This window comes from Myodes glareolus, chromosome 7 (assembly GCF_982192425.1).
Source record: "Myodes glareolus chromosome 7, mMyoGla1.1, whole genome shotgun sequence".
NCBI lineage: Eukaryota > Metazoa > Chordata > Mammalia > Rodentia > Cricetidae > Myodes > Myodes glareolus.
In genome coordinates, this window is record NC_142032.1 from 103,653,784 (window position 1) to 103,677,016 (window position 23,233).

The 23,233-nt window shown below is 52.8% G+C and overlaps 2 protein-coding genes across 2 annotated transcripts in view; both read left to right on the forward strand.

Annotated features, from left to right (window-relative positions):
- Positions 1-5,814: 5,814 nt before the first annotated feature.
- Positions 5,815-7,344, forward strand: P2ry6 (pyrimidinergic receptor P2Y6). The gene has a single exon (XM_048429477.3). It carries the CDS (start codon positions 5,815-5,817, stop codon positions 6,817-6,819), a length of 1,005 nt encoding a protein of 334 aa, XP_048285434.1. The 3' UTR covers positions 6,820-7,344.
- Positions 7,345-11,976: 4,632 nt separating this feature from the next.
- Arhgef17 (Rho guanine nucleotide exchange factor 17) overlaps positions 11,977-23,233 on the forward strand; it is a 57,618-nt gene continuing 46,361 nt past the window's right edge. The window contains exon 1 of the mRNA XM_085692797.2: positions 11,977-15,156. Within this exon, the coding sequence (XP_085548923.2) occupies positions 11,977-15,156 (3,180 nt within the window). The remainder of the gene's footprint in view (positions 15,157-23,233) is intronic.

Consider the following 23,233-nt stretch of genomic DNA (forward strand, 5'->3'; position numbering starts at 1 on the left):
GTCAGAACTCCAATCTGGACTTCCAGGTGCCCAGTGCGGAGTTCCACCATCCCTGAGGTGGTCACAGGGCCCAAAGACTCACTCCTCTCACATGGGCAGGTCATGTTCCCACATCCTCAAGGCTCTGAAAGGAACTTTTCCAGGTCCACCCGCAGGGCAGGCCAAGTGCTAGGCCGGAGCCCTCTCTTCCACCACCACCGGAAGCCTGGTTCCTGAGGCTCTATGCTCTACAGCCAGCTGCAGTCCTCAGAGCTGAGCAGCAGGCCCTCACTGGGTCCACAGTGAGAGGAAGGGATGGGAGAGCCTGTGGTCCCAGAAGGAGGGCTATGGAATTTCTACCCAAGGAAACAAAAGAAGGGGCCCCAGTCCCAGGCTGCAGCTGCTTCTTCATACTCAAAATGGAGCTTTCAGTTCCACTTGGTTCCCACTCCGCAGTGCTGGAAGGGGAAGTAAAAAGGGAGAAGAGAAAACAGATGCCTGTCCCCCTGCTGCCTTGTGCTGGCTTTGCCAACTGTAGCCTGGGGGGACCAGAATTATCCTAATGGGGATTCTGTCCCCTACCTACTGTCCCCCAGGTACCAGGGACTGGCATAAGGAACCGACCTCAGTCTGTCTGGAGGTGGGTTCCAAGGTACTCAGACTGGATGCCACACAGGGTCAGGGCTGGGTGATACCTGGAATAGAGGGTATAACCCTGTAAGCAAGGGAACACAGCTACCGTAAGTTTCTCAGGCTCAGAGGGGTTGGATAGTAGGCCCTAAGCCACACAGCAGGCTGGGTCTTAGCCTGACTCAGAAGAAGGAAGCCAAGTCTTAACCCCACCATCCTGCACCTTTGCTGCTAAATTCACAAGGCTGGGATACAGCAAGGGGGTTTCCCAGCGTCGTTTCCCAGCAGGCAGGGAGTCCAAGTTTGGAAGCCTCATCTCAGGTCCAGCAGGAGCAGGGAATGTTAGTAGGTGGTGACTCAGGCTTCCAGCTCCTGCCTCTGTCCCACAGGCTTCCTCGTCCCTCCAGACACGGAGGATCAGTCAAAGGGCGTTCTGCGACTAAGAGTACCAAGAGCGCTGAGTCAGTTCTTCCTGGCGTCTGCACTCATTTGACTGTGCTGCAGAACCGACCTCATAGTTGTGATCTGGACTAAGAAAAGGAAGCAAGTAGAGGTTGTCCCTCGGTGGGTGAGGGCTGCAGTGTTTTTGCTGGTGGTTTACCCAGATACCTGGAGTAGAGATGGGCAGAAGATGCCTGGCCTCATAGCGATACTCCTGGCTGGACATGCAAGTGGCTGCTGTGAGCTGCATTGAGAGGGTGAGGATCTGACAGAGGCCTGAGCTTGTTGAGGTGGATAAATAAGAGGAAATCTGAGGAGGGCCAGAGGAATGGGGCTTGCTCAGCGCCGGCCTGACAGGAGATCCCTGCAGCACGGGCACGAGTCTTGTCCTCGTCAGCTGTCCACTAGCGCCATCTCATGGCTTCAGGCTCTCATTGCAGGAATCACCTTAGTCCCCGCAGGAGCCACAGCCATTTAGAAGTATTAACCCATGCTTTGCTCCAGGGCCAGCACCCCATCTTCCCTTAGGTCTTCAAAGTTGCCTCAACCCTGACTGACCCTGGGCCACAGGAGACTGTCCTGGGAACATCACAAGGAGCTAGCTACTAGGAAGAAGGTAAGATTACCGAGCCTGCTTGGATCTCCTGGCACACACCCAAATAAACTGTAAGTGCCCAATTTATACACAGCTGGCCAAGTGTTTACCTGCAGTTGAACCTTGATCTCGCTTTGGTTCCAAATTTTGGCTCTCCCTTGCTTCCCCAGTACTGTAAAGTGGGCTTGGGGTAAGCTTTTGCGTGGATGGCCTTCTAAAAGTCCCCCCACAAGTGACAGAGTATGAAGAGTCCTTGTCTATGGTATTTCATCTTACAGGTGGCAACTGTCACATTGTAGCCAGCAGCTGAGAGAGCCAGGTGGGAGCTGAGGACCAGCTTGGATCCATTCCCTGAACTGCCCTCCCCCACCCATTTGCCTCAGTGGCTCCCCGCCAAAACCCATCTTTAGGCCACCATCCCCGAAGAACAGTAAGGAGCCATTTCTCATCCTCCCATTGTTCCAGCAGCCCCAAAGCCTCATTTCTGTGCCCATCTCCACACCCACTCTCATGCGCCTGGGTTTTTGTACTGTGACTGTTAATAGGGATATGTGGGAGGAGTTGATGACATACAGTAGGTGCTTAATAAAGGCTTGTGGTAAAAGGGCATGTGGGAAGGGAAGCATGAGAAGTAGCTGGGTAAGGATGGACCTTACCAGTAGATTGCCATCTTGAGAGAGGTGCAGACAGGAATGTTAGTAGATGACCTACCAAATGGATGGAAAATGGAGGATGGGTACAGGATACAGGATCAGAGAAGTGAATGGATTCCTGGTGGCTCAGGTGTTACAGCTAAGGGAAGGACTGGGAACTGTCATAACCCATCTGTCCATTTAACAGATGAGAACACTGAGGGAGAGCTGGGTAAAAGACACCTCCTGGGTCTGTGAGGCTGGGTCTGCTCATCCCCTATCCCTCTTTCTGTCCCTTTGTGCCCTCCTCCCATGGTTAGACAGAGTTCTGGGACAGATGCCTTTTATTCAGCTCTGCGCCCCTCCAGGCTGTTTCTGCCAGGCTAAGGTGTGGGAGTGACAGGGAGGTGCCCCCCACACACACACACCAAGACCTACTTCAGTCAGAGCCAGCAGGGTCAGGAAGCAGAGAAAGCTGTCCAAAGTGATGCCAGAGATGCTACAGCGTGGCTGAGGACAGGAGCCGGGGCAGCCCATGTCTGAGTATCCTTTGCCCCAGCACATTGGTACCATAGACACAAGATGGTGATGGGATGCTGCTTGTGAGTCTGTGTTGTGAGCAAATGGGCCAGTGCTGGGTGGGACAGATGTGGCTGGACACCTTGGCCAGCTGGGTGGGTTCTGCTCAGCTGGGAACTCAAAAGGAGGGCCGAGATGAGACGGGCCCGTGAGCTTCATAGGTGGACTAGGAGCACATTGTGAAAAGATCAGCACAGATGAACAGGCCAGTGGTGGTGCTAGGTCTGTTGCAGTGGCCGCGCAGGGTTGGGAACAGTGTGATGAATGAGGAAGAGCAGGAATGAGAGGAGTGTGGAGAGGACTTGGGGATCGTCGGACAAAGCCAGAGGACTGTACAAAGTAGGTGTTTCCTCGAGAGCAGAGGAACCTCTTGAAGGGTTCCTACTGCAGGCAGCATAGCTGGAGCCTGGAAAGAAGCTGTGATTTGAGATAGTCTAGGTCTAAACTATCTTACTGCTCACAGTTGGGGTCAAAGGATCCCTCCCTCTCTTCACTCCCTGCAGGAGTGAGAACACTCAGCTCTTAGTCCTCAGAGACAGAGTGGAGTGCCATCAGGGAGCAGATGGTGCCTGAGGTCTATTCAGAGGCCCCTCTTCTGCAGCTCTTGCTCCTTCCCAGAGGATGAAGTCTTAGAAGAACCAGTCTCTCCCAAGGCTGGAGAAACAAGAGGCCACTATAGTTTCATCCATGTGAGGCCAAAACTCTCTCTGGCAGTGTGGTCAGAGAGCCACCAGCCTCCCTAAGGGAGAGACACAGGAAACTGCAACAAACGTACTGTGAAACATTGGGTCATCTGGGCCATCTGTTCCTACTGGAGATTTTTCATGGGGTCTTCCTTGATCAGACTTTATTTTTCTTAACCCAGAATGAATCCACAGCCTCTCACTTCCTGTGGAAACAAAAGCAAAATCTCTTCTTCAAAGTAACATATCTATTGACTTAAATTTTGAAGTCAGGCATTTTCAAAATATGTAGGTTGGATTAATCCAGCAGCATTAATAATCAAATGTCTTTTAACAGCTGTTGCTCCTTCCTCAGCAGTCAATCAATTCAAAGACAACACAGTAATATACAGTATCCAGATTCTCTGTGTATTTTCCATCTTTACATGGAAGCCAAGCTGGGGAGGATGGGAGTTGGAAACACTAGTTTTTCTCTTAAACCAAGGTAGCTAGGTTTGGGTTCCAATTCCTAGAGCTAAAATTCCAATCCCAACTCTGGCTTGGGCTCATGGCTAGAAAGCCTCAGGCAAATGGCTTCTAAGTAAATTTGTGCCCTAAAATGTTGGGCACCAAATGAAGCATGATTAATAAAAACTCAGGGTTGGAAATTGGGGTTCAAACCTGAAGATCTGAAAAGCAAAACAGCCAACTATTGGCTCTTACCTCGACTTCAGTCTGAAACGGCGATCCTTCCTCCAAGAATCTCAGAAGGAGACTGCGTCTGAGAGTTGTTTCCTCCCGTTTTATAATCCTCTCTAGTGCTAGGATTAAAGGTGTGCACCATTGGGATTAAAGGCATGCACTGCCCAGTTTCTATGGCAACTAGTGTGGCTACAGGGATTAAAGGTGTGTGTCATTATGGCTACTGAGATTGGAGGTGTGTTACTATAACCTGGCCTGTAAGGCTGACCAGTGGGAATGTTTTACTCTCAGATCTTCAGGTAGTATTTATTTATTAAAATACAGTTGAAATGTCACTACATACAGATGAACACCGTCCCCAGCCAGGATAAACATTCTTCTGGGAAAGCTGTTTGTTTGTTTGTTTAACATTTACATCTAGTTTTCATCTCTGTAAAGCTTGGTCAGTGTGATTCCTGATTGGTTTCCCCCTGAGAACTGGAGTTTCCCTCTGGCCACCAGGGACCACCTCTGCTTTTTTCCTTTTTATGCCTTTTGTGTGTCTTGCCTGCTTGTATGTCTTTGTGAGGGTGTCGGAGCCCATGGAACTGGAGTTACAGACAGTTATGAGATGTAATGTGGATGTCAGGAGTTGAACCTGGATCCTCTAGAAGAGCAGTCAGTGCTCTTAACTGCTGAACCATATGCATGTATGCCTGTGTATGTTCATTCATGTGTGTGCAAATATACCACAGGTATTGGCTCCTTTGAAGCTGGAGTTACAGACAGCGTGAGCCTCCTGGCTTGGGTACTAGAGCAGCAGTGAACGACCCGAGCTGCTCTAGCCTCTGCCCCACACTCATCCACACAACCCCACTCCCACCCACTAAAGTCGACTGGAAGGAAGTTTCCAGGATCACCTGAGTTACCTCTCCTGTTTTCCAGATGAGCTGTGACTGACAGAACATGGGTTCTGAAGGTGGCGTTTTCCTCAGTGGGCTCTCAGTGTGTGCACTGTCCACAGTGGTAAACTAAGAGCCACCCGAGCTCTCTGCCCTGGACCCAACCTGCCTTGAAGACGTGGAGAAACACCAAACCTGGTACTTCCTCATAGAGGGCTTCCATCTGCATGAGACAGGTACATACCACTACCACAGTCCTACCCCCAGAGATATCAGAAGTCTTCTAACTTAACGACAACATTCTTATTCCTCCAATAGGGAGAGTGAGGAGGTAAATCCTCACTCCAAGGTCACAGCTGTGATTTGAACTCAAACCCACCGATCCCGCCCCCGCCCCCGCCCCACAGAAGAGACAATTGACTAGGGTTGTGAGAGATAAAGAAGTTCACTAGGAACACTGAGCAGAAATGAAATACTAGAGAAACGAAATGACTTTGATTTCTCTCAAGCTTGAGCTTTATTGGAATACACATTTCCATAGCAGTTCTGTATGGATCTTTATGGGGCAATGAGCCTTAAGAGGTGACAAACTTAAGGACTTATTTGTTCAGATATTTCAAGGCATAGTGCCAAGTGGGCTAGTGAGCACGCCACTGAGACGTGTGTTTTCCTTCCCCAGATTCTCCAAGCATAGGAAAAGCAGTTGGGCAGTAATGGAGCGGGATAATGGCACCATCCAGGCACCAGGCTTGCCGCCCACTACGTGTGTCTACCGTGAGGATTTCAAGCAACTGCTGCTACCCCCGGTATACTCAGTGGTGCTGGTGGTCGGCCTGCCACTGAACATCTGTGTCATCGCTCAGCTCTGCGCATCCCGTCAGACCCTGACGCGTTCAGCTGTGTACACCCTGAACCTGGCACTGGCAGATCTGCTGTATGCCTGCTCACTGCCCCTGCTTATCTATAACTACGCCAGAGGGGACCATTGGCCCTTCGGAGACCTGGCCTGTCGCCTCGTGCGTTTTCTCTTCTATGCCAACCTACATGGTAGCATCCTGTTCCTCACCTGCATTAGCTTCCAGCGCTACCTGGGTATCTGCCACCCCCTGGCCTCCTGGCACAAGCGTGGAGGTCGCCGTGCTGCCTGGGTGGTATGTGGAGCTGTGTGGTTGGCTGTGACAGCTCAGTGCCTGCCCACAGCAGTCTTTGCTGCCACAGGCATCCAACGCAACCGCACTGTCTGCTATGACCTGAGCCCACCCATCCTGTCCACCCGCTACCTGCCCTATGGCATGGCTCTCACGGTCATCGGCTTCTTGCTGCCCTTCACAGCCTTACTGGCCTGCTACTGTTGCATGGCCCGCCGCCTGTGCCGCCAGGATGGCCCAGTAGGACTTGTGGCCCAAGAGCGGCGCAGCAAGGCAGCCCGTATGGCTGTGGTGGTGGCGGCTGTCTTCGCCATCAGTTTCCTTCCTTTCCACATCACCAAGACAGCTTACTTGGCAGTGCGGTCGACACCCGGTGTCTCTTGCCCTGTACTGGAGACATTTGCAGCTGCCTACAAAGGCACTCGGCCCTTTGCCAGTGCCAACAGTGTACTGGACCCTGTCCTCTTTTACTTCACACAGCAGAAGTTCCGGCGGCAGCCACATGAGCTCCTACAGAAGCTCACAGTCAAGTGGCAGAGGCAGAGTCTGAGGCCCCAGGGCAAGCCCTGAGGCACTGGCAGCTGTGTATTTGCCATGGGGGCCATGGTGCCAGAAGCTTCCCCCACAAGTCCAAATTATTCAGAGAAGTAAAACTTGGTTCAACAGGCCTGGGTCCGGCCCTAAAGAAGTTCTACATCAACCACAAAGCTAAGACACCTATATTTCAGAGGCCGGTCAGTTCATGCTTGTTATCCCAGAACTCAGGATGTTACGGCTGGAGGATAAAAAGCTCCAGGCCAGCCTGATACATGGGGGAACCCTGTCTCAGACAATCAAGAGTTGGGGCTATAGTTCAATAGCGCGGGTTCAATCCCTAACACTGCAAAATTCAATAAAGGCCTTTCCCCCAGCCCTTCTTGTTTACAAGGGGAAGGGGAAGGCTGGGGCATGATCATGAACATGAAGTCAAGGTTTTGATTCCTGGGACCCACTTCTTAGAAGGAGTGAGAAGCTGGGGGAGGCTCGTGTTCCCATTCATTTGCCAAAACTTTTGCATAAGAGAGATAAATAAATGTAATTTTGTGGGTTTTGTTATTTTGCTTTTGTTTTTAGGCCATGCCCCACCCCCCAGTCAAAATGAACTCTTTAGTCAGATTTCATCACCCCACAGATAAAGGCAAAACAGTGATTTAAATGGGATAGGGTTCAAGACATAGGCTGGAACCTGAAGGGAAGGAAGAGCTGCGGGCTGGAAACACCCAGGAGGCTGGCGACCTGGAAGGATCAGCCCCAGTGTGGGGAAGTACATACATGTCATATAACAGAAAACCCAGATTACCCAAAACCACGCAGGGCTATTCATCCTGGCTTTCACAGTGCCTCTTAATGCTGAACACTTCTGTCACAAGCACCTTTGTCCATGAACTCAGAGTTATGCGGGAGTTCATTGATACTGCAAATATATGAATATCCATTAAGAGAATGTATCAATATACTAGAATAGCTTATGCATCTAGAATTAATTATAGCAACATGCAACACTTAAAGCTTAGCAGTAGACTCTTAAGGAACAAGAAGTTTCTCTAAACTCTCTGTAGACCAGGTTCTTTCTTTCTTTCTTTCTTTCTTTTTTTTTTGTTTTTGTTTTTGGAGACAGGGTTTCTCTGTGGCTTTGGAGCCTGTCCTGGAACTAGCTCTTGTAGACCAGGCTGGTCTCAAACTCAGAGATCCACCTGCCTCTGCCTCCCAAGTGCTGGGATTAAAGGCATGCACCATCACCTGCCCGGCTGACCAGATTCTTTCTATGAAGTTATAAAGAACTAAAGCAGGCACAATGGTTCACAGTATATGCCAGCTCAGAATACATAGTTAGTTGGAGGCAAGCCTGGACTATGACACTTTGTTTCTTTGCATTTTTTCAATTCTTAAAATCATATTTTATTTTATTTTGCGTGTGATGGTTAGAAGACAACTTTCAGGAGTTGGTCTTCTTCTAACATGTTTTATCCTAGGGATCAAACTCAGAAGGTCAGGCTTGGCAACAAGTGCCTTTACCCACGGACCCCACACACATTTCAAAAACCTAAGGCAGTTACAGAAGTCTATAACCCTAGTTACTTGAGGGGCTGAGGCCAAAGGATTGAGATCAAGACCTGACTAGGTTACAGAATGAGTTCGGAGTCAGCTTGAGTAACTTACGAGAACCCTGTCTCAAAAAGGGGGAGAAGACATGTGCCGGGGATATAGTTCAGTGGTATAGAACTTATCTAGTATGACTGAGGTTCAGGGTCCAATCCTAGCAACACATTCATACATTCAGAGAGAGAGAGAGAGACAGAGACAGAGACAGAGACAGAGACTATGAATGCTGATTAGCACGGATCTTAGATGGTCCAAGACTGTCCCTCAGTGGTGGGACACAGGAATGAGACAAAGTTACTATAAAGACCCTGGCTGTTTTGTTTTTTGCTAAGAGTCAACCAAGCAACTTACAAGAATGTAAACTGAATAAGAGATGCTAACTAATAAATCCTATCCACTCTAGGTCTAATATGGGAGTACAGTTAGTGTCCAAGAGATCGTTTGGCTTTGGAAAGGAGTCAGAAGCCAGCTCTCCCCTTCAGGTAGCTCCTTTCCAAGGTCCATCCTGCACATGACCTTGACCATTCAGTCTTTCCACACTGATTTTTCCCAAGGACTTCTACAGCTCTGACCTCCAAGGGTTACCAGCGGAGCGAGCGACTAGCCATGGTGCTCATTCATTCTTCACACATGAGAAGCCTCGGCTCACAGAGACCCACATGGCATCTTACAAGTCTCCGCAACTCCAGCTCCAAGGAACCCGAGACACATACAGGCAGGCAAAAACTCCCATACACATAAAGCAAAATAAAAAGAGGCCGGAGTGAGATGCCACTCTGCCTAGCCAACAGCCTTAAATATTCTCTGTCCTCACAAGTGGGGCCAGAGGCCAGGCTAGCGTACTCTAGCCAAATAAAGGTGGCAAGGCCTGTGGCTTGAGTCTCCATTCCTCTCCATCAGCTTGCCCATTCATGGGATGAAGACCTGTCTCAGAAGGGTCACACGGGCAAGATTTCCCAGTGTGGAGGGCCTGGGAAAGCACACACTCTGGAGACAGGACTGCTGCTGGGCCAGAGAGTGACTACCAAGCATTCCCAAAGGCCCAGGTCTGATCCCATACAATAAAAGAAAAGAACACATCACGCCGTAGGAACTATCATTATGGAGGGGCACAGTGACTCCACACACCTAAACTTGTTTGTTTTCAGACAAGGCAGTTGAGGCCCGGAGAAGCATGGAGGTTTATTCATTATCACCAAGCAAGGCAGAGCAGAGGGGCACAGACCTGGCAGAGATCTCTTCCTTGCCCACTAATTTGCCAATGGTGAGGGCAAGATTTACCACTTATACCCTTTGAGGCAGAACTGAGATAAAATTGGGTAAGGGAATGGCAGGAGAAGGCTGATCTCAACTCAGAAGGGTGGTCTCCACACCTGGAGACTTCCTACACACAAATGGGTGGTCCAGAAGAAAGATAAATAGCTTCTTACCCTGAGACTGTGTGAGCAGCAAGTGCTAAAGGTCCTGCTAAAAGCTGCCCTCCCTTATTCTGCAGCCAGCATTCTACTCTCTCCCCATCTTGCTCTCCACATTCAGTTCTGCTGCTGAGTGTCTGGCTGCGCTGGATACAGACTTGGGGTTGGTTGGGTAAAGCCTGCACCATTGACCTTAACTGCTTATGAGGTGAGCGTGGGAGGAATAGGGCCTTACACATAATAGAGCTGAAGGAGTTTGTCCTCTGTTTCCAAGGACGCTGAGTTCTGCCTACAGCTCACTGGCAGAGAGGCAGAGCTGCTGGGGACAGACCCTCCTTCTTTATCAAGATCTGAAGCCAGGGAAAGCTGTCTGAAGGACTGTGACGATAGTAGTTCTTAAAGTCTGAATCTGAGCCACACATTTGAGCTACCCTTTCCCTCCGACTTCTGCAGTGGCCATTGTTACTTCTTCAATAGCATTTATCCTCAAGAAGGGTAGCTTGAGAATTAAATAAAATATATAAAATATTATCCGTACGTCCTAGGCAGTCCATATATTCTCACTCATTTAGATGTAGAGTCCTACATTTAAACCGTCTGTGCAAAGAGAGACCTAACAGAAGCAGAAGAGGGTGGGAAGAAGTTGACGCCCCAGTAACCAAAACAATTTTAGACTTGCCAGACTGCAGCAGAGGTGGGAGGGGAGCTCTAGGGTAGAACATTGTTGCAGCAGTAGAGACCTACACCTTCCTGGTCTGGAGGGTGGAGGGTGGAGCAGCCGCAGGTAGGAGTATAGGTTTGGTGGTTGAGGGCGTTCCCGTCCAACTCCTTTTGTGCAGAAAGGGCAGAGTGCTTGGCAAAGTAAGGGGGCGGGGAACGCCTGAAAGCAAGTGAAACAAACCTTCCTAACTCTGGATGAGGTTTTATCTCTACAGACCTCGAAAAGAGCGGAGAATCCGGCCCGCAGAGGGCGCAAAAGCCCCGTACTCAGACCTCAGGGAGAAGGGGGAAGGGATGTAGAGACAAGCGCTGCCAGGATTTAAAGGGAAGGTGCGGGGCGTGGCAGCTAGGAAAACGGAGGGGGGGAAGTTGCGGTGCAATAGTTCTGAGAGGTGGGAATTCTAGAATAGCATTGGGTGGGTTAAGGGATTGTCAGAGATGGACAGGCCACAAGGAGGTGGTATATAGGTGGAGCGTTTGAGCGCGGGGCGGAACATGGGCGTGGTGCAGCCGGATTCGCCGCTGAAGGATGGGTGAGGGGCGTGGTCTGAGCAAGGTGGGGCGCCTCGAGCTCTCGGGAGGGCCTGCCCCGCCCACGTCACCCTGGGTCCCACCTCTTTTCCGGCCAAAAGAGTTTCTGCGTGTACCTGAGTATCGGTGTGTACTAGAGTCTGTGCATCTTGGGTTGCCATGTTGGAGCCCCTCCGGCAGAGGTTCCCCGTGAAAGAGGCTGAACCGCGGTGCTGCGTTCTGCGGAGTTGTGCACTCTCTGAGCTCCCGTGTATCCGAACGAGTCCCCGGGGAGGATCAGCCTGCAGCTTTCCCGATGGAATCCTCTAGAGGGTCGTTTAGATCTACAAATGTTCAAACATCTCGTTTCTCCTTCGGCTCCTCCCCGATTCCCTTCCCCCACAGTGTTCCCAGCCGCGCGCGCTCCCGGAGACCACCCCCTCTTTTAGGCTCCAGGCCCCGCCCCCCGCCCCCTTTCCTCTGCCTCAAAGTTTATTTGCAACAAAAGGGGGCAGAGAGCGAGCAGTCTAGGGGGGAGGGAGAGGGAGCTGGAGCGGGAGCTTGGGGAGGTGGTGGTGGGGGGGGGGAGAGGCAGGCCCGCCGCCGGGCTTTGCAGGCGGACTTTGTGAGCAGGAAGCAAGCCTTGGCCCCTCGCCGGCCGGGCCGCGATGCCCCTGTCTGCTCCCTCAGAGGCAAGGGCTGGGCCTGGGGTCGCCGCTGGGGCGAGAGGGGCCGCCCAGGATGAAGCCGCTGCTGTCCGCAGCCGCAGAAACTTGATCCTCGACTGATAAACCTCTGCTTAGTTCTCCGCACCCTCCTATCCAGCCGCCGCACGCCGGCTCTCGGACCGCGGCCCCTGCGCACCCTCGGAGCAGGGCTGCAAGGGGGGGGTGGCCGCGGGGCCCCGAGGCCAGCCCCCCCCAGAGTGACTGCCACCACCATGGCGGACGGGTCACCTCGGCCCCCACTTTATCGCAGCGTCTCGTTCAAACTGCTGGAGCGCTGGAGCGGCGGACCGGGACCGAGGGAAGAAGAGGACGCAGACACCCCTGGGTTACGGCGCCGAGCTTCGTGCCGGCCAGCTGCAGCAGTCCCGGGCCAGCCCTCCCGGCGCGTGTCCAAGCTGGCGTCGGGGCCCCCGGCCGCCCCCGCGCAGCCGCGCCCGCTCCGCAGCCTCTCGCCATCGGTGCGCCAGCTGTCCCGGCGCTTCGACGCGGTGCGTTTGGACGACGATTCCGCTGGTGCTCGGGACGAGGGTTGCTACCCCGGCACGACAGAAGAAGCCGCTGAAAGCACTGACCGTGGGGCCTGGCCCAGCGTCACCGAGATGCGCAAACTCTTTGGCGGCCCGAGCTCCAGGCGACCAAGTGTGGACTCTGAGGCCCTGGGGACGATCAGCCCCGACGGAGCTTCGTGGGAGCCCCCAGTTCGAGAGCCCCGGCAGCCTCCGACGCCACCTCCTCGTACGTGCTTCCCTCTGGCTGGCCTGCATTCGACGATGCCGCTGTTGGGGCCGGGGATCGAGGGGTGGCGACGTCGACAGCAGCCGCAACAGGAGCGAGCACAGCGTCCGGCGGATGGTTTACATTCTTGGCATAGCTTCTCCCAACCGCAGGCCGGGGCCCGGACCTCCTCCTCCTCCTCCTCCATTACCTCCTCCTATCCTGTCAGCCGCAGCCGGGGTGCTAGTTCCAGCGAGGAGGAAGAGGAGAGACCGCAGCCACAACTTGGGCCTCAGAGTCCAGCTTACCTCGGCGGCCACTCTTCGGGCAGTGACGAAGACGCAGACGGTGAGGATGGCCGTCGCTGGAGAGGGAGAGGGTTCAGGCCTGGAAGCTCTCTGTTGGTTCATGGCTGTAGCCAGGACAGTGGCGAGCTAAATTCGGGCGGTTTAGGGTCAGCAGGGGGTGTCAAGAGCCTCGAACCTCCGAGGTCTCCAAGAACCCCTATGGAAGAGGCACTCCGGGAGTGGGGTACTGGCACGCAGCACTACGTCCCAGGTCCCCAAGAGAGCTTAAGGCCTATGTCTGACACTGGGGGAGCACCTTTCCGTGTGGCTAAGGTGAGCTTTCCTGCGTACCTGGCCAGCCCGGGTGGCTCCCGAGGTAGTAGTCGCTATTCTAGTACTGAGACCCTCAAGGATGATGAGCTATGGTCTAGCCGCAGTTCTGTGAGCTGGGGAGTGTACCGCTCCCCGAGTTTTGGAACCGGAGAAGGGCTCCTTCTGCGTCCCCAGACTAGGTCCCGCACTAAGGGACCTGTAGGCACCACCAGGCCACCGAGAGATGGAGGATTGGAGCTAGATAAGAACCGACAGCGCAAGTCACTATCGAATCCAGATATCGCCTCCGAGACCCTGACACTGCTGAGTTTTCTGCGTTCAGACCTTTCAGAGCTAAGGGTTCGAAAGCCCAGTGGCAGTCCTGTGAATAGCCCCCTAGACAGCAGAGACTCTCCATCAGTGGGTAGGCCAGTGGAGCAACTTGAGTCCTTGCCATCCCAAAGTCCAGCATCACCTACCACTCGACCCACCCTCAAGGACCTGACAGCTACCCTGCGCAGGGCAAAGTCATTCAGCTGCTCAGAGAAGCCCATGGCCGGAAGACTGATCCGCACTGGTGCCTTGAAGCCCAGCTCCTCAGAGCTCCTACTGGCAGGCTCTGGGGCAGAGGAGGACCCATTGACACTCGTAGTCCAGGATCAGTATGTGCAGGAGGCCCGTCAGGTTTTTGAGAAGATACAGCGCATGGGTGCACAGCAGGATGATGGAAGCTACGTCAGTCCTAGAAGCCCTGACTGGGTGGGTGACATGACCCAAGGGCAGCGGTCTCAGGAGGAGCTCTCTGGCCCTGAGTCCAGCCTGACAGATGAGGGCATTGGGGCAGACCCCGAACCTCTTCGTGCTACCTTTTGCAGCCTAGATCCTGCTGGGGTATGGCGACCTCTTTCCTCAACCTCAACTCAGACAAACTGTGGAGCTGGGACAGAAGACAGCCTGGGTGGGAGGGCTCTTGTGTCTCCTGAGACCCCTCCAACACCAGGTGCCCTCCGCAGGAGACGCAAACTCCCACCCTCGGGCCCTAGTGGAACTGATCTAAGCAACGGGGAGGCAGGCGAGGCCTACAGATCCTTGAGTGACCCTATTCCACAGCGTCACCGGGCTGCCACCTCTGAGGAGCCCTCTGGATTCTCTGTGGACAGCAACCTTCTGGGCTCACTCAGCTCTAAGACAGGGCTTCCAACGACCCCAACTATAGATGAGGGCCTGACCAGTGGCCTCAGTGACTGGTCTGTGGTTAGTGAAGAGAACAAAGACTACCAGGAAGTCATTCAGAGTATTGTTCAGGAACCTGGTGCCTTGGGGCGTATGGGAGAAGACAGAATTGCTGGCAAGACCCCTAAGAAGAAATCTCTGAGTGACCCTAGTCGCCGTGGAGAGTTGACTGGTCCTGAATTTGAGGGCCCAGGAGGGGAGCCCATTCGAGAAGTGGAAACCATGCTGCCTCCATCCAGCAGTGAACCTATCCTTGTAGAGCATTGGGTGGAGCCAGAAGACCCTGGCCCTGCCAGGGGCAGGGCACAATCAGAGAGGGCCCTACCTGCCCCACCTGCCTCCTCCACTGCCCACAATGACTTGGTCCATTTTGACCCCAAACTGGCCAATGTTCTCTCCCCTCGGCTCACCCGCCGAGGTTCCAAGAAGCGCCCAGTCCGGAGCAGTCACCAGGAGCTCCGGAGAGCGGAGGACAACCAGGACCATAATGGTAGCCTGACACAGGTCCGGTCTTCCTCCAAACATGTTCGCCATGCCAGTGTGCCCGCTACCTTCACGCCTATTGTGGTGCCTGAGCCTGCGACTTCTGTGGGGCCCCTTGTGGCTGTGCCAGAGCCTGTGGGCTTCGCTGTTAGAGCTCTTCCCGCCCTGCAGACACCATCACTTGAAGATGCCACAAAGAAGTACATGCTGACCCTTCACTCCGGTGACGTTCCTGCCCCGGATCCTGTGGACTTACCCTTGCCTCCCTCTGCACCGCCCTGTGCTGAAACCAAGCCCCTTGGGGCTGCCAGGGCTCCAGATGAGCCTGTCCCAGCCAACAAGTGCTGTAGCAAGCCACAAGTGGTAAGTCTTTTGGAGAGATTTGGAGGTGGATACAAGAGAGCCATGGGCACCAGCCTGACAGCAGCTTTTGTGTCTACTCAGTGGACAGATGTCCAGGCTCAAAGGTGCTTACCTATCCTGGAACAGCCTTAATGGTACAGGGCTCCTGTTAATCTGGGTACTGAAGAGGGTGCTGCTAGTGTCGAAGGATCTGCCTGCCCCAAGGTGTTCTGGTGGTGGCTGCAGAGATCCTTGGAATGTTTCTCAGGGTGATGACATTCAGCCAATGCTTTGCTGATCTCATCACAGGTCACATTTAATCTGCTCTTAGAGTCTGTTCCAGGGCTTGGAACAGAGATTAGAGAGGCAGTGGCCTTACTTTATGAAGCAGCAGAGGGTCTCGGGTCTTGTTCTAGTTTTCTGACATTGGCCTTCCTTGTGACTTAACCTTCCCCATCTGTAAAACTGAATCTGAGGGAATGTAGACAAAGCAGCTTTCACCCAGGTGCTATTGTGCAGAGGTGGGAGAGTCTGTTTTGTGAATTTGGGACCCCTCAGAGGCCTGCCGGGGTGAGTCAGGGTCTTCATCCGCTGGCCTGCATCTGTTCACCTTCCTACTTCTTCCCCATTGAGACCTCAGGGTCTCATTCCCACTCTCCACAAAGCCCTCACTTCTCTTATCTTGTCTCAGCTACGCCTAGGTTTTAGCTATGGGTTCAGATTGGCTCCAGGCAACACCTACCCTGGCATGGGAGTGTTGCAATTAGATTTGCAGCTCTGGGCTGCAAGCTGAGCTCAGGGTTGGCCTGGGATTATGTCAACTGTGGCCTGCCTCAGCTCTCACTGTGTTGCTGACTTCAGAAGCTGGGAAACCCTACACCCTAGACTAATTTGGTCACTTGGCTTCTCAGAGCTCTTAAGGGCCCCTCTAACTCCCTGTCTCTGTTTCTCTCCCCTCCTTTCTGCTTCCTCTGTCCCAGCTCTGCTCTTTCTTATGCATGTGGCTGAGGGGACGGGGAGTGGGCAGAGGGGACATTTGGACCTGGCTTTTCTTCTGAGACCCTGTTAGGGGAGCCTGAGCACCAGTCCCAGTTCTGTGCTTGGAGCATGGGGGATGGGACCCCCAGCTTCCTTTTCCAGGTAATGCTTTCCTGTGGGAGTTGGGCAACCAAGAAATTAGGGAGTCTGGGGAGCAGGCACTGAGGCCAAAGAGGAAGAGTTTCACGGGTCTGGCTTCCGCCCCCTTCACATTCTCCGATGGCCCCGCCCCTCCTGGGAGCTATGTTATGGAGCAGTCCTCTCACACCGAAGCCTCTCCTGTCCCTGAAAGAGACTTTCTGACTTCTTAGCTTCCCCTTAGGAGAGAGAAGGGTGAGTCTGTAATTAGAAGAGCCAGCTGCACTGGAGATCCCCAGGACCTGTCCCATCCCTGTTATGTGGATTGCTTTCCCTTTCTGTAAAATTGAGATAATGGACTCTGCCCAGAAGGCTCTGTAGGTGGGTAGTAGTGTGTCCATTCCCTTCCTGCGAGCACAAGAGGCCTGAACAGGCTCTGCTGCCTCAGCTGCTTCTCAGTGACCAGGCTTCCTCCTCTCCGACTGCTCCTAAGTACAGGTTTCAGCGTCACCTAGTGAACTTTATTAGGCTCAGAAACATTTGCCATGCCTCATTCCCCATCCCCTCATTAAGCCTGGAAGTTCTTCCATCTGCTACCGTAAATTTTTACTTACTATCCCTTTCCTCTGACTTCACAAAGATGGGGAACAGCTGTCCTCTCCCCACTTGCTGCTGTCTTCTCTTGAGCAGACAGTGTTCCCTTGTCTCAGGCTTGGGACTGCAGTCATGATCCCTGTCACACAGGTGGTGTGGCTTGGTCTCTAGAATAAAGAGGGGATGAGAGAGGAATTGTCATGTTCTGCCTGTGGAGCATAAACCAGTGTAAAGTGCTCAAAGGAGATAACTGTGATCTCAGGGAACCCCACACTCAGGGTCCCTCACACTCAGGCTGCTCCTAAGTCAGCCCTCTCCCCACACCGTGAGGAGGCAGGGAGTCACAAGAGTCCTGACACTGCTTAGCCTCTGACTCTGTCTGGACCTGGACAGTCATCTTTAGGACTTGGTTGTCTCATCTTTGCATTGGGGAATTGGGCAGTCTGATTTTTGAGGCTCTGTAGGAGGGGCTCATTCTGCAGCCTGTCAAAGGGGATGGAGCAGGGAGAGTCTGCTCTCTGTGTACCGTGAATGGGGGCGGCTCAGCCAATGCGTCACTGAGTGTGTTTCTCCTATTCTAGGCCTTTGGTTTTTCTCCAGTTGGGTCCAGAGTTGCCATTATGTTGTCCACGACCGCCCTGTGCACCAAGGCTTCAGGGTAATCTTACAGGGTTTACTTTTTCTGCCCCTGACACTTGTACCATCTATAGCCCAGAAACAGGAAGTGTCTTGTCTCTGAGAATTGTAGATGCTGAATTCATGAGACTTTGGCATTTGAAATAGCTGTGGCTACTGTTCATTGCACGCCCATTTTATGGCAGACACTGATGGTTTCTTGTCGTGTGAAAGATTGGGTATCTTACTGTTGGAGTCACCCTGAATCCTAGTTTATCAGTGCCTTAAAGAAAAGGGATCAAGGGATTGTTCCCAGTTTCCAATGTGACTGGCCTGCCGTCTGAAAAGGGGCCTAAGTCAGGGACAGTTGGCACTTCGCTAGCATGCTGTACTGTGACAGCCTGAGAGTGTTCATGGTGGTATTTAATTCACAGGGCCTAGTGTTGGGTGGGAAGAGCTCTGAGACCCAGAGAAGAGAATGCTGAGTCCAAGGTCACACAATAAGGCCAGGCAGAGCTGGATCCAAGCCCTAAGCCACTCACCAGCAGCCCTGGCACCCCAGCCCAGCTGCCCCACTTCCCCTGCCTTCTGCAGGCCTGTCTCCCCTTGCAGGGACTTGCAGAGACCAGTCTCCCTCCTGCCTCTCCTTGGCTCTTTGCTATGATTCTTTTTCCCCATGCAAACTACTTCCATGGGGAGGGGGTGAAGTGGTTCGAACATTTGGAATTCTGAGCAGTACCAACTATCTATAATTAATGTCACCCAGCAGAAGGGCAGGATGGGGGAGTACAGGCAGAAGGGTTGTCCCTTTCAGGGCTTATCCCCGGCCCCGCTTTCTTTCCTAGGACACTGTGGTATGGAGGGAAAGGGGCTGCTCTCCAGGAATGAGTTCACCCAGCAGGGAAGAGTTATGGGAGGGACCAGAGTTGAGTGTGACAATTTCCAGCCCAACATTTCTGGGACCAGCTGGATTTGAGACGCTGCAGCTAATCCTGTCCCCAGCCCCCACTCCCAATATAGGGATTTGCCCTTCTTTCTTCCCTCCCTCCCATCCAATTGCTAGGGCTGCACATGGTACACAGCAGTGGGTGGAGCCATCCCTGTGCAGCCTGGGAGCTGAAGCACTCATCTGAGAATCTAGAAGCAATAAGGTCTTGAAGGAGCTCAGATGTTAGTCTGTGTGCTGGCAGGGGAGGCTCCCTGGAGGCTGCTTCAGCCTGCGTGGAGGCTTGGAAAGTTGCGGGGAGTTTGGCATGCGCAGAGACTGGAAGGAGGCCTTCCCAGGCAGGTCATGGCAGTAAAAGCTTGGTTTTAGCATCCATGCACTGAACAGATGACTTCCCAAGTACCTCATCGCTGGGTCGGGCACCATTCAAGAGTGGAAAGATGACAGCTCAGGGGCCTGCTCTTATGGACCTTCCAGACTGGTGAAGATGCATGTCTACAAAAGAGGACACTATCAGGGAAAAGAAAGTCTGGGGGAGAAAGATAGAATAGGGTATAGAAGTTGGAGATGACAGGCTGGGGCACTGTTTTAGATCATGTGGTCTGGAGAGGCCTGTGAGAGGAGGTGATAACACCTGATGCCCAGAAGAACTGAGGGAGAGAGTCAGATAGCTGAGGTGTGGGGTTGTGGAAAGAAAGGAACAGCAAATACAAGGGCCCTGGGACGAGGAGTGGACATTGGGGAGTGTAGATAGACCTGGGTGGTAGGAAGTCAGCAACTGGGAGTCGGCCAGGGGGAGGATTTGGTTTCTACCTGAAGTAAGAGCTAAGCACTGTCAGAGAGCTCTGAGTAAAATAGCGACCCAAGCTGCTTTGTGGGCCCCACGCTTGCAGGGGCCAGCGTGGGAGCCGTAAATCAAGTCAGGAGGCCACAGAAGTAAGCAATGATGCTAGGCTAGGCTAGCAGAGATGCAGAGGAGGGTGTTTCAGCTGAAACCCTAAGCATCTAGACATCTAGTACCCAAGTGAACAAGCTGCTGCTACCTGCTGGAGGTGGTGACGCACACCTTTTTCCCAGCACTCGGGAGGCACAGGCAGGCAGATCTCTGTGAGTTCAAGACCACCATGGTCTACATAGTGAGTCCCAGGCTAGGCAGGGCTATATAGTAAGACCCTGTTTCAAAGAAATAAAAGATGCTACTACCCTCTACTCCAGCGGCTGTGAGAGGGGTCATGGAGGAGGGCGAGATGACAGAGCTACCTACTGCCCTGTGGGGGCTTAGCTCAAAGACTAGACAGGAGAACCTTGGGCCCCACTGTGGCCCCTCCCAGCTCTGACTTGTGACTTCTGGGACAGGGAGCTTGTGCCACAGCAGCCCTGGCCCTCCCATCTAACCTCAGGCTTGGTGAGGTAAAGAAGCAGGCTTGGAGCCAGCAGAGTTATCCAGGGCCCACGGCTCACGAGTAATCTGGCCCTAGGTGTCCTGTCTCCCGCTCATACACTGGTCCCAGAATTCCCAGTGAGTCAAGTTGGCAGAGCTGGTGGTGGCAGTCACGGAGAAGGGGGAGCTTACGTTTCCCAGAAAGACTCGTAACCCTGGCACATTCATTGGGAAATGTGCCCAGAAAGCTTGGCGCCTTGCTGGCAGACTCTCAAATGGGGGCCCTAGGTCCTCTGGGAAGCACGAACTCCTCAGAGATGATATCCTCTCCCACAGGAGCTGATGCTCCCACCACCTCTCAGGCCTCTGGGGCCTCAGATGGGTGGACAAAGGCAGAAGGACAGTGTTAGGCTGCTGGGCTCTGAGCCCCAGTTCATGATGTACAGACTGTTTGAGCCCCCAAATGACCCCCCGGTAACTGTAGGGTTCAGTAGGGGTGACCTGGCAGAATACAGGGAAGTCTGCAGGGAGTTAGGAGGCCAGGGATGCACCCGAACCTCACCCCTTCCCTCCTGTGGGCCTTAAAGATTCACATACCCTTGGAGCCACAAGTGCCTTCGTGGCCTTGAGCCTCAAGATTTAACCTCCCAGAGCTGCTGGGGCTGCAGCAGCTGGTCTGGGCAAGAGCATCTCTCGCAGACCAGGAAGGGATAACAGTCTGGGTCCTAGGTTCCTGAGGACTCTGCTCCACTCATTCATTAGCTGCTACTCTTGGCTTCCCCTGCCACAGAAAGAAGGGTCTTTTCTCATAGTTGGGACAGGCCATGGTGCTTTCTCTGAGGCGGTCTGTCCCACAAATAGTGATGTTTCTGTGCATAGAACACTAAAACTTCTAACTCAGCTTGGGGAAAACACTCTTTTTTATTAAGGGTTTTTAAATTTTTTATTTTATGTGTTGTTTATTTTTAATTTTATGTTTTGTTTGCATGTATGTATGTACTCCACGTGCACATTTGATGCCCAAAGAAGCCGGTAGAGGGTGCTGTGTCCTCTGGAATTGACGTTATGAATTGTTGTGAGTCACCATGTGGGTGCTTGAAACTGAACCTGGGTCCTCTGCAAGAGCAACAAGTGCTCTTAACCACTGCACTGTCTCCCAGCCCAAATCAGCAGACTTTAAAACCATCCCTGGGCATGGAGAGGGTGAGGGGGCTACAGGGAGACTTGAGATGGGGAAGACTCAGGCTGCTGTAGGATGGTGTATCAGTTTCCCATTGCTAGAGTAACAGATCATTGCAACATTTTATAGTTCCTGAAGTTGGAAGCCTGATGTGGGACTCCCTGAGCTAAAACCCAGGTGCTAACAGGGTTGCTTTCCTTGGGTTTAAGGGAAAACCTGTATCCTTGACTTTTCCAGGTACCCGTGGGTGCCAGTACTCCTTGGTCTGTTGCCTCTTCCTCAGTTTTAGAGCCAGAAGCATGGCATCTTCAAACCTTTCTCACCCAGACCTTCTTCTCTGCCTTTCTCCCTAAGGACTCTGTGATTACATCAGTGCCCCAACCCCGCAACCCAGGACCCTTAATGGCACTTGCAAAGTCCCTCTTCACCAAGTTCGAGGGATTGGGACATAGCATTTTGGGGGGACTATTGTTTCGAATATCTCACAGTTAAATAAGGACCAGGCTATCGGCTTCTGAGATCTAAGACCCTCTGTAGATGCTGGTCCTAGGGATGCCTCAGGCCTGCTGCATTTAATTCTGCCTTTACTTCTTTTCTTGCTTCTTTGGCATCTATCCATGCAGCAAGTCCACACTAAACCTTTGCTGGCCAGTGGGGACACACAGGGAAGGTTTGGATTCAGGAACCTTTTGTCAAAGGCCCTAGTCCCTGACTTAGGTGGACTTCAAAGGAAGGCTGAGCCCAGGCCTGGAAGGGCAGGGACAAATGTGTCAGTGAGTCCTTTGGGACTAGGCTTGGCTTCTACAGGTGGCTAGCCTAAGTTTTACTGATCAGACATTGAAGTGGAGCATCGACCAAGGGGGACAGTTGGCTGAAGAGCTCAGAGCCAGGGAAAGCAGGGAAGGTGGGAGTCTTGGGAGGGACCAGATTGTCTTCACTGAGGGCAGAACTGAGAGCTGGGAGGCAGATGGAAAGATGAGAGCTACATGCTGGAGATCTTGGCTTCATCCTGAGAGCTAGCCTGTGCTAGGAATCAAGACAAGTGCTTCAGAATTTCCCCAGTATAAGAGATGGGGCATGGTCCATTCCATGATGTTTTATTGCTAAGATTAAGTGACATCATTCAAGAGGTTTGCTACCTAGTAATGCTCAGGAATGTCAGTTCCACCAGACTGGCAGGGTTGCTCAGCAGTTGAAGGTGCTTGCCACCAAGCCTGACAAGCCGAATCTGATCTCGAGAACTCACATTGTAGGAGAGAACCAACTCCCATAACTTACCTGCCCGCTGACCTACATAGGTGCTGTGTGTTGTGCACATACACAAATGGATAAATGTAATAATCTTTAAAAAGCAATCTTAATCCCTCCCTCCCTTTGAGTCTGAGATTCTGTGATTCAGCCATGAAGCAGAAGACAGAGCTCTAGAGGGGAGACCACATCAGCTCAGCAACCTAGACATTTGGAGTTTGGGAAGAAGGAAGAGGGACCAGCCTGCAAAGATGCCCATGGCTTCTCCTCTCTGGCTCTCCCTGTTTTGTTCCCACCAGCCCCAAGGACAGCTTGGATGTGTAAGCAAAGTGTGGGAGGCAGCGCCGAGCCAAAGCCCTCTCTGGGTCAGCGACCCAGGCCCCAGGGCCTCGGACCCTCTGCTTCCTTTTCTGGGCCCAGAGCCCATGTGCCTGGTGGGCCATCTTTGCCTTACTTGCTGGATGATATTTAACAATGTTAATATTTAACATTGGGCTTCAACTGTGAGTCTCGGTTTCTTGCTCTCTAAGATGGAGTTACAGAGGAATTATGGGGACAAAAGATAATGTTCACAAGCCCTTCAGCCCAGGACCTCAGAGCTAGACAGCTCTCAGTGACCACACCCCCCCCAAGAACCCAGACCTCTTAACTTGATTTTGTTGGTTGATGTAAGATTGATGTCCTTTGTCTTGAGATTCTCGGGGCAGGGAGAGTCAGGAAGGTCTGGGGCCAGTGGGAAGCCTGGAGGATCGAGGCAGGGGAGCAAGTGCAAGATTGGTGTCAGTTTCCTGTTTATTGGTTCCCAGGGGGTGACAGGCCCTGCTCTCTGCAGCCCTGTGGAGCAGGGGAGAGGAGGCCATGCTCCTGGCTGCCAGCCAGCCCCGGAGCTGAGTCTCTTGGGACTGCCGAGACCCCATTCCTCCACCTCTGGACAAACATTCAGTTCTTTCCCAGGACGGGGCACTGGAGGTTAAGGAACAGATGTGGAAGGGAGGGAAAGATGAGAAGGACCCTCCCC